The sequence below is a fragment of the Diuraphis noxia genome, unplaced genomic scaffold (assembly GCF_037042655.1).
Source record: "Diuraphis noxia isolate RWA-SAM2 unplaced genomic scaffold, SU_Dnox_SAM2 contig0002, whole genome shotgun sequence".
Classification (NCBI taxonomy): domain Eukaryota; kingdom Metazoa; phylum Arthropoda; class Insecta; order Hemiptera; family Aphididae; genus Diuraphis; species Diuraphis noxia.
In genome coordinates, this window is record NW_028301712.1 from 19,298,046 (window position 1) to 19,310,688 (window position 12,643).

Sequence of the window (12,643 nt, forward strand, 5' to 3'; positions counted from 1 at the left end):
TGGTGGTTTTCTAACTAAACTTGACATTAAATTCAAATAGTTAAAATTATTATAATATGTATTGGCTAAAAAGCAGAATTAATTATTTTATCTACGATTCGTATATATTTTTTAACTCAAAATTCTTTATCTGCACATACTATAATAATATGCCTGTAGTAATTATATTTTATTCAATTCGTGTATTGTATACGCTTGATAATAGTTGAGAACTAAAAATCCTTTTAGTTCGATCGCGTGTCATTAAAAAATAATAATATAAGCTTTCATTTCTAGTATCATGCATGCCATTCACCTATATCATATTGATTTCCGGCTATTCCACACAAAATAACGGATAGTTCCGATAACAAAACGATTGTTCGACCTATATATGCGTTTAATCGATAAAACAATACTCTAATGTATTGGTCCTCGGACTTTGGTTTGACTCATAACCCATTTTGGGAATATATATTATTTTTTTTTTTTTTTTTTTGTTAATTTATGTCAGACTTTGTATAAGAAAAAAAATCAAAATAATACAATTGTAATTATTAGGCTATAATATATTGCCTATATTGCAGTTAGATTAGTTTTAAATATGTATATACTGAGTTTTGGAGCCAGGTTTTTACTTTTAAGGGATGATAATTTGTTTTTAGGGAGGCTTAACTAGGATCCCATATAATTTTGGTAAACTGCTATTATCATGGGACTATACCTATAAAATGTAACATTAAAGCCTTTACGGCAACCTTAATACGAATAACTATTTTTACATGGATTTGAAGTATGTACCTATAATAATACGTTCACAGAACACTGAAATCATTTTTCAATTTTGCTAATGAAATGCTATTATTGAATAGCTTCCTCATCCAAGCCAACCAAGACCTATTATGTACCGTACCCGTCCACTGTGCTTATTGTAAATTCCTCTTAGGAATTGTACAAATTAAATAAATATGTTTAAAAAAAAATTGTTGCTAACATTTTGAGGAAAACTACCGGCCCGATCAGTTTCCTAGCCATTGAAACTACAAATGCTTGTTACAATATGAATTTATAGGTATATTACGTTTCTAGATTCGAATAAACTTGTATGTGTATAATATCATTTTTCATAAGTTTATATTAGTACCTATAGCCAATAAAAGTACACTACAAATTTACAAATTTTCAATGATTATGTTCATTTTGTTTTCGTGTAGTCGTTTTATTTGAAAAATGTCAACAATATTATGACGATAATATAATAATAATATGATTATTTTAATATCATTTTACTATTTTTAGTTATGTATTCAGGTTGAACACCCATTCTAGTGTGTATCAATTCTTGTTAGGAAAATTGTTATTTACGTATTTTTATAATAATTATTTTGTTCTCTGTTACAGCTGCGAAAGCACACGTCATCGACATTGTCGATCACTAGTGGGATGAAGGTTAGCGGTTCAGGTGGCCGAGGCGATAGCGGCGTAGTGGGCGAGGAAGCCGGCATAGCATTGGTTAGCATACATTCCGACTATCCCCGCTACACTGAAGAACGTACCGGGTTGGTGTGCAAGGTACCTACCTATATTATACTCGTAACCTTCTAAATTATATTATATTACCAGAGATATTAAAATGATGATGATTGCCTCATCAAGTTAGTATAGATAGTATAGGTATTTCCTGTCTAGTACTGCCTAGTACTTACTTACAGAGCAGCGCTCAGGCGTCTGGAAATTAGACCATGCAACAATATTCGCCACCTCTCCGTTCCCCTGCTGCAGCTAATAATTATATTATTATATCCACATAAATATCTATGGCACAAAGGGTATATTAAGAGAGTGCACGTTTGATGTACTTACGACTGCCAGCGTGTGTCGTATGAAGTAACGCAAATTTCGCGTATTTTTTATTATTTTTCTTAACGCATTTAAAACCCTAATTTTCCTCCAACCCACCGCGCTGGTACAATATTAATGGTCTCGAAAATATCCGACCATAAAAATGATAAATGTTCTCTTGGAAGCTTAAAAAACAAAAAACAAAAGGAAAACAATGCAAGACAAATGTAAACCGTTTGAGCCGTTCAGAAAACGTTATTCCGACAATGTTCTATGATTAAACCAAAAATAATCATCATCTGCGTTGTGTAAGATTTTATATTCTTTCTGGCTCCGTCGCCGACGGCCGTACGTCGTGGGATGTGAGAAAGACGACTTTGAAAACACTACAGTGCTATAGTTTTTGGATTGGAACAAAAACATCCACAATTTCGGTATAAGTCTTTTATGATTGAAACTCAGACAAAACCACACGTCCAATATACGGCACGAAATAATATGTTGTTTATACATTCGATTATAGCATTAAAGCACTACCATTCGATGTCATGTAATCCGAATAAAAGTTTAATATTTATCGGTTTCCCCCTATCCCTTTACTGTGTACAACAACCACAACGCATACAGAATACATATAATATTAAGTTTTGAAATACATCCGGACTCACTACTTATTTGTGAACATTAAGCAATCGATTATACTGCATGTCATACGATAACCCACACCACATACATAAATATTAATACTATTACAATGATTTACAGTATTACTAGTGATAGCCTCTATTTGAAATTGACTATTTGCTATCTATAAAATCAATTTTATCTCACACGTTGAGTGTCGATTTCAATAAATTTTGATTTAATTATTTCAAAACGTGATAAAAAGGCATACGTTGTTAATTTTCAATTATCAATAAAATTTACAAATATCATTAATTTTTACCGAGTTAAATATGTGAATAGTTTATTATTATGTTTTCCAAAACAATTATTTATAAATAATATATAATTAAATAAGTACTCGTTTCAATAAATAAATTCCACATTATATTTTTATTTTTTTTAAATTATTATCTGATCAACATGAATATGTTTTTCAGCAATTTAATATAGTATATAATTTTAAAATAATAATAGTTAGCTGTGACTTTTAAAAATAACAATTTAAAATTATAGGTATTTTATCATAAAACTATCTAAATACTCTACTCATTGAAATATCGTCTTACCAATATGATTACTAATTTTTCAGTAGATTATAAAAAACTAAAATGTGATTATCAAAAAAATTTTAATAATTTAATGTTGATAAATGCTAATATGATGATTATCTTAATTTTATCAAATGTTTGTATATTTTATTATCATAAATACATTTATTAATTATTTATAACTTATTCGTATGTTAGATAATTTAATTAATGTTTATTGTTTATTCTATATTATATCTAGTAAGAATATAAATTAGGTTTCTATAAGGGTTTAAAGGTTTTATCAATATTACTATTTAACTTTGACCAATTATAGGTATCTGTTTTATTTCAAATCTCCCAAAGACATTTAACTATTCGAATATTAACTTTTAAGTAGAAATAAATGTAATACCTCAATAATGTAAAGTTTAAGACTAATGGCCGTTGTCGCCGATGTCCTTTTGATCAATAAAAAAAAAAAAAAAAAAAAAAAAAAAATGTAATACCTTATAATATTTAATAACTTATACAACATACAAGGAAATCCCATATTCAAGTTACAAAAATAGTTGAAATTTTAAAATAATCGCTTGAAATGCTTGTCATTTTTGTTATAAATCTTTATGTATCACTCCAGATATTCAAATAACCCATTTAATATTATGCATATTATTAATATTCGTACTTTATGTTTACATAACTCATCATTTCATCCTTAAAAATAAAATATACACTGTTGGGTACAACTTCGCTTAATATAATATAGGCATATTATGCACTTCAATTAAAGTTCAGTGAAAAAAATTATGTTTTACGCAAAATTTAACCTTTTCTGAACGGAATGGATATAAAAATCTTTACTTATTCAATTTTAAACTGATTTAACTTTTTCCGCCTCACTATAGATAATCACTACCGGAGTATCGTGGATTTTCTTTTTGCGTCTCGACTTCCTCGCAATTTGCTTAAGATCCTGCGTGAGTATACTGAATTAAGGTCGAGAAATCTGCTTTACCCCGGTTTCCATCGCTCTTCTACTCTTACATAAAAATGTGTGTGTGTGTGTGTGTGTGTGTGTGTGTGTGTGTGCGCGCGCGCGTAATAAAATACCATGCACCCACACAGCTGAAATCTCCTCCTCATTTATAGACGCTTTACTAAAGCTCCGACAAATCGTTTGGAAGACCTAGTGAAACCTTTGGTAGAATCGATAAGCCCGCTCACAGTACTAGTTAGAACAGATCCATACATTTTAATGCAAGTAATCTCTTTATGACAATATCCCAAGTGCTTTATTAGCATGTTAAAAAGATAAAAGAGAAAAGATGAATACATATATTTAACAAACATAAATACAGTTTGAAAATCATTGATCAGATAATATACCCATATTATTCATCGTATTGATTATAATTAAATATATGATATTCGTACATAATATCTAAATTATATGTAGGTATACATTGACATTAAAATATAAATATAAAAATAAAAAATTTACAATACAGTTTTATTAAAAATACAATAATTGTAGTCACTGTATTATATCGCTATAATTAAATGGCATAATACAAAGGCTAATATAGCAAAATAAAAATTTTAAATCCTAAAACCTAATTGACTGTCAATAGACTATAGTATACAGCTGTAATAAATTGTAGAATTTATTATTAAGCTGTGAAAGTTAAATTTTAAATTTATTCAGTTGTGTGAGTATCGTTTTAGATTCTGATTGGAGTGATTGGTTTTATAATGATGTTTATTTATTTTTATTTTTATTTTTTATTCTGTAAACACTTTTTCTTACTCTAAGCTTGCTCAAAAGTATCAAATGTAGCGTCTTTTCTAAAAGGTAATATTTTTGAGCTGGTACTTTAGAGAGATCATTTTTCGATTTTCAAAACGGTACTCGAAATAAAAGCGGTTAAAAAGGAGCAAAAACGTACGATTTCATGATTTTATAATATTAAATAATTACGGACGACGTTTTTTTTTTTCAAATTATAACAATATAATTAATATAGTATAACATATCCTAGACTGATAAACCGTCTCCACTCAGAATCGTTTTTCGTATACAATGATATTATTACATCATTGAATTCAAATTTAATACCATCAATTACAGTAACCCACTTGTAACCAACTGTACTGCAGACCGACATCCACTTACTTACCCGCTTTTTCTTTTGCAGGGTACCAGCTTAGTAGGTTCAAGTGGTAATATAACTGGCAGTAAACACAAACCAAACGTCGGATACAGACTGGGTAGGCGTAAAGCGCTTTTTGAAAAACGAAAAAGAATCAGTGATTACGCTCTAGTGATGGGAATGTTTGGTATTATAATCATGGTAATCGAGAATGAGTTAGCCAGTGCTGGAGTATACTCGAAAGTAAGTCTATAATATTGTACTACAGTAGGTAATAATACCTAGTTTAAGATTATAAAATGGTTTATTTTGATGATTATTACTTTCTCAGAATTATTTTTCATACTTACTTAAAATATATAGATATTGAAAACAAAATAAAATATAATAATGTCAAAGTCCCCAATAAAATAAATCTATGAACAACTTTACTTAATTTAAAATATACAATTTTTGCTACATTAATACTATTGATTAAGTGGTATAGCTTTTATGGTTAAGCAATTTATTTATAATAGATATATAAATTGTATATACCTAATAAATAAAATATATATATATATGGACGGTATATGTATAGTGACATTAACTTCCATTTAAACAATTTTTAAAATGTAGCATAATGGAAACGTTATTATATACACTACTATGACACATAAAATTTGATTTTTAATAAGTCTAAATGATATCATTTTTTACTTTTTCTGTCAATATATAAATTACATGTATAAATATTAAATCAAATACCAAAATATTTATTTAAAAAAAAAAAACTAAATTAAAACATATAGGTTTATATTAATAAGGTTTCGATTACAAATTAAAAGAACGGTTAAGTATAAAATATAATTTTTTTTTCAAAATTATTTAAATATGACTAGTAAAATTGATACTATTAAGCATTAGTTTTTGAGTTGTTTCAAATACCTATACCTATAAATTATAGTCATAACTAATATTATACTTTATTTAACAACTAACAATTACTATATTTTATTTAAGTATGTACCATTGCACTAACCAATTATTTTAAGAGTCAACAATGTTTTAGCTTAGAATGTATTGTAATATCAGATTACCTAATATTTATTACTAGTTACTACATTCTTTAATAGATAAATCCAATAAAAATCTGTAAATATGATAATATAATAATTATATTCATAATATGAATAGTCTACTGATTATACATTTAATGTAAACGGAAAATTGTTTTATTAAATTATTATCATGACAACAATAAATATCTAGTTAAAATTGCAAAAATCTAAAAACCAAGTACCTAGACTTTATACAAAGCATTTATTGTATCTATAGAATAATAATTTAAAACCAATATTAGTACCTATTAATAAGGTAGCTCAAGAAGATTAAAATTACTTCGATATAATATGCTAAAATAACAACACTATGTAAACAATTAAAATGTAAGACAATTTTATTGACAAAATAATATATCGATGGCGTAGTCCTCTATAAAACATTTAATCCATAAATCATGAAAGCTTGTTAGGAAAATCGATGAAAACCCAAAAGCACAGTAGTAGACCTTTATTAATATAATAATACAACAACGAATCAAGTTGCAGTTCACCAGCTATTGATGAATGGGAAACCGTGTAACATAATACAGACTACTACGCTTATTTTAGAGATAAAGCGTGCCAAAATGATAGTTAGTAAGTGGTAACTCGATTAAAATGAGAACTGAACAAATAAAATGGAAAATATAATTTTAAGATCATTTAGTTCTTCACAGTGTTTTGATCATAAAAAGCTTTGATTCCTTAAAATAATGATTAAGAAATTAATGTTATTATATTTTAGTTTAAAATAATTGAAAGAAATATCACCAGTAAATGAACTAAATTTAATAAAACATTGTTTTTAAGTTAGAAATTTTTCAATCATGAAATATAATATGCATAAAAGAACTACCAATGTAGATTGTAAAAACAATTATAATCAAATGGATCATAATATTTAAAATATAATATTCGGACGCAACATGTTATCCTCCTGAAAAAAAAAGTTGAGTACATTTTACAAAATAAAGTTTAAACAATACACATATTTTATGAAAGTATTTTTTTTTAAATTTAAGGCACTGTGAAACCTTTAAGAATAAGTTAGTGAAAAACAAAAACTTAGCTTGTAAACGCCATTTATTTCCACTTTCGTATTATTTCCAATAACTTAAATCAAATTCTTAAAATATTTCCAGCTCACTAGCTATTACACAGTATTAGCGTCCTATTTCAATTTGGATTTTGTAGTAAAGCGATTTTTTATGCACTTTGCTTACTTCTGCTACCAATGCCCTTCACATTTGGTTGTATTATATTTAAGTCAATATAGCTCTTTGAAATGTCTGCTTTTTCATTTTAATTTAAAAATATATTTATAAATACATAATAATTGAGCATATCCAATAATCATAACCTTAGGACCACACTGATAGATACTATTGGTGAGGTCAAATTCATTTCATAAAATATGTAAATGAAAACAATACACAAATGTTTTCAGTTTTAGTTTAACGATTTAACATTTAACAACTGACGTAGAATGTAAAATATATGTTTTTTTTAAATTTAAATATTCTATAATATTTCTATGAAATTATGATTCTAATTTTTAAAATAATTTTTTGAGTTGCATATGCCTAAAATAATTAAGTAAATGACATATTTTCAAAAGATTAAATTTCAGTTCGAGGATATTATTATACAGATTGTATATCCATATCAATTAAAACATTAACTAACTAACTGCATTTAATATTTTGATGTCTTAGGTTTTAAATTATCAACACTTTAATTTGTTATAGGCTTATTTTATAATATGGTTACTTTTTTTTTTTTTTATTGAACTTTTTTGTATATAATTCAATAACTATATATTGAGATGCTAATATGAATATTTTATAAAAATTACAAATATTTTATCTTTAGTATTTTGAAATCACAGTAAAAATTTTAAATGAAAAACTTATTTTACTTACAAATTCTAGTTTTTCTCAAATATTTTGGAAAGTACCGGAAAATATTTACTTCTGGCTCCAAAATACCAATCAAATCATATTTTTTACCAGAAGGTGGCAAAGTTGAACATTATTTACTGTTTTCCTGTTCCAGAGACCATCACAAAAAAAAATACATATTATAGTAAAACCAATAAAATCATCGCTATGCTCAAAACTAAAATATCAATAATTTATTTTCATTATATTGTTTTATAAGCGATAAGAATTAAAATGTTGGCATAATATGTGATACATAATTAATTAGGTTTATACATATATATTAAAATATCAATTTTAATAAGTTAATCACCATAACCAAATCCAAGATGAATAATTTACTGTAGGTAACTTTATTTTAGTTAGGATTACTACTTATTAGTTCATATTAATACTAATATTAGTACAATTAATAGTGTACCAAATATCCTTAGATATAAAAACGAACATGTGGTGTCTTCTGGGAATTATTTTTATAAATTCCAAGGATTCCAAGAACTCCAAATAAAAAATATATCACAGTGATCTACTCATTGAAGAGATAGAAACAGTTTAATACTACTATACAGCAATGCGACTTCTCTGGCTTTTATTCATTGTACTTAGGTACTACTATATCGATTTAATTCTTTGTTATTAATAAAATATTCTTTTTAATCATATTCGTCAAACGAGTTTCCTAATAGTAATTTTTTTTCTTTAATAGTTAATACTACAAATAAATTGTATATATAAATTTAAATGCAAAATTTAATTTAATTAAGTTTACATATTAATATCCCCGCGTATTCTGTGTTATTAGGTATTATTCGTATTAATAAATTATTATAAAATATCTTATGTTTTGTTTTACGCAAGTAATCATAAAATACGATATTTAACATATTAACTAATATTTATTAATCTATGCTCTACTGATGAAATATTAAAAAAAAAAATCAATAATATTATAGTCTATATCTACGTTATTTTGTGTAACTCTAAACAATATACATCCATCATATATTTACACACAATATTATGCTATAATTATTATATATTACCATATTATAGTACATTACACAGCACATTATTACTCAGCTACGCGTAATTAAATATTGGTTAATTAATGAGTTATGTTTTCGAGTGTTCTACTTCTCATTTCATCTACTATAGGTTTTTAGAACACTAATAAATAATTAAGTAACAAACAAATTACATTATGATTCATGTACAACCATTCGATTAAAGGTTTTCATTCTTTATACTACTCGTAATGTGGGAATAGAAACATTTTTAAATACGTGAATTCGTAATTTATGTTCAGACGTATGCGATTAGTTCAATGTTACCACCAATACAAAAGGTCGGTTTCGGTAGATCAATTGGTTGAGATTCTATGAGCTTAACATTCGTCAAGGTGCTGTCACTATAAATAAGCTAGGCATTACCACCTTGCGACACGGTTAGAGTACTGACAAGATATCTTGATTGTAGACATAGTGATATATTTCACCATTTTACGATTCGATCTGTTAGTAACAATAGGGTAGGATGGAAAATGTTGCTGACGAAGATCAATAGAAGACATTTTTCAACGAAACTATAATTCCGCTTGTAATGACGTATTGTTCGAGACATTTTGTCTTTTTATTTGTTTTATTTCCAAATATGTACGTACGAAAAAACTAAAATAAAACTTCAGTCACTAAATTTACTTCAAAAACTACAAGGTAAAATAAACATAAAAAAATTGCAACTAATGTATCGATTACATAATAATATTTTGTGGAATTTGTATTCATGAATACCATACTACAGCAGAACAATATTCCAATACATATCTCTAATTGTTGCTTGAATATTGCAAATATTGAAAATAAAATAAAAATCAGATGAGTTCAACTCATCACTTTACACTTCAATCAAATCCATTCCATATTTCTCGAGTATGGTAGGTACTCGTTATGAAGATCATATATTTCTTCGATTTTAGCTAATTTAGGCCCTTTTTTCTCCAATCTCTAAAAATTAAATAATTTTATATAGATATATCTTATAAGTAGAGCCCGGAATTATATACTTTAATAATAGAAAAGATAAGATGCTAATATTCTCTTAAAAAGTTGAAAATATTCTTCCAATATTCTTTTAAAATCATAATTAAATATGCCAAAAATATGCTTTTTGCTTGGAGCTAGCTATTTTTGTGTAGTAATTCCATTTTTTGTCGGGCATTGTTATCTTAGATAAGTCACATATCTTATATACTACAGTGGATTGCAGCACATTACTACGTAGGGTATAATAATCGTATATACGATGGACGATGGTATATAAATATATAGTATATTTTCAATATCATGTCATTATCACTATTATTGGACATACTATAATTTATATTATTTACATCACTGCAACCAAAAATACCGAACATCTTTACAAATTAATCGATATATTCTCTAATATTCTTTATTATACGAAATACCTATTCTTTTATCTTGAAATATTCTCAAATATGCAAAAAAAACTTTTTCCATTATTACACTTGTTTCATGATTTGCAAAGATTTCGAACCCCGTCTGACTGCATAGACTCATAAAAAATAAGCAAAAGAATATAATTCCGGGCTCTACTTATAAGTTATTTATCTAATTCTATTTTTATTAATCACTTAGCCTATATTATTAGTTTTATGTGCCATTTCTAAATTTGAATATTTTTTTTCTATATGCTATCACATAAATAAATATATTTTTAAAAACTTATATAATACTGCTGATATACAGATTTTTTCAGATACATAATTGACATTTAATATACATGTATTATAACGATATTTGGTCTATATATATATATACATTAAAAGTACTGTATACCATATAACCATAAGTAAAATACTTTAGAATTTATCTAAATGGCTTTCTTTGTTACTTTTTGCTATCAAAAATATACATAAAAATCTATATTTTTATCACGAACTAGAGTCAGTTTTATTTTTTTTAAGTATAATATAACAATTTAAAAAAGTAATGTTAAATTATATATGTACTACACGTGTAGAATAAAAATAGTTTTATTATTTATAAGATTTAGGAAAGTAATATATGGGCATTTTAAAATAAGAAAACAAGAAATTTGATCTTAATGTGCTTACATCATCTAGATAATAAATGTATCATTCAAAAACCACCTATTCAACTGCATTTAAAAAATTAAATAATTAATATTTTAATATATTAATACAAATACATGAACATTTAGTTGAATATTTGAATTACCTATTTACGTTTTCTTAAAATTAATACAATTTTGTGTAGATATGAAAATTAAAGTATTTACAACTTGGGAATTTAATATTTTAAAGAAATAAATTGATAATAATCTATACTATTAAAAATATAAAGTAACATACAAATTTGGACTGTATGATATTAAGATAATATTATGTACATAATTAATTGTTAGAGATATTAAATTATTAAATAAAATACAAATTAAAATAACTGTAATACTATTTCAATTAAATTAATTTATGCATAATTATAAGACATAGATGATACCTACCTATAATTTTTTTTTTTAGCATTTATTAAAATAAATATAATCTATTACATTTATTTAACAGGAATTGAGAAGGAGCTTATTTTGTATATGTTCCACTCATGTTAAATGTTGTTTTTTTGTAATTAGATTTTAATATAAATCAATTTCGAATTTACTATATTATCAAATTGGAATAGGTAAGTATAATGGTTGGTAGTTTAAATAAATACAAAATTTTGAAAAGTTATCTTATTTCACCTAATACATTGTGCTAATTTTAGTGCGTTTCTAACTATCGGAAAGTAGTCAATGACGTCAAGTGTATTGCTTTCGATATAAAATAAGATACTTGTTATATATTGAACATTTTCAAAACATTCTACAATAAATAATAAAAATAAGTATAAAAACTTTTGTTTTATTTTACGAGAGCAAAACTTATATTTATTTTAAATATAATGTATTTAGAGATTTTTTCACTTTATATTTTCTTTGCAAATAATGAGCTTTAAAAAATAAATCTTGATTTATAAAACAGTTAGCAGCTTGTGCCTTGCTGAAACAATATTTTACCTAAAGTTTTAAAGTTTTTTAGAAAGTTTATCAGCATTAATATTTTTTAAATACATTGAACTATCGTTTTTCGTTTAAATTTGATACAGCACGAAAAACAATTTATATTTATTGGAAGATATGCATATTACGTTGATACGTGATAAATATACTTAAGAGGACGCCACACCCGCATGTGTTGTCTCCGTCTTACAAGTACGTAACATTGCAAAAACTGTTTAGCGCGGGAAAGAACCGAGAAGGCTACAGTCATAACTAAGAAACGAAATTCTCACCACAGATAAATGGGAATTTCGTTGTTTTTATTTTTTTGATATTAGAACTGAAAAAAAGTTATTCGATTTTGAAAAACTCAA

General features: G+C 25.8%; 1 protein-coding gene across 6 annotated transcripts in view; it reads left to right on the forward strand.

Moving 5' to 3' along the window:
• SK (small conductance calcium-activated potassium channel) overlaps positions 1-12,643 on the forward strand; it is a 305,985-nt gene that overhangs the window by 222,721 nt on the left and 70,621 nt on the right. For all 6 annotated transcript variants that reach the window (XM_089220032.1, XM_089220030.1, XM_089220031.1 and 3 more), the window contains 2 exons: positions 1,381-1,551; positions 5,213-5,410. In XM_089220032.1, the coding sequence (XP_089076158.1) occupies positions 1,381-1,551; positions 5,213-5,410 (369 nt within the window). The remainder of the gene's footprint in view (positions 1-1,380; positions 1,552-5,212; positions 5,411-12,643) is intronic.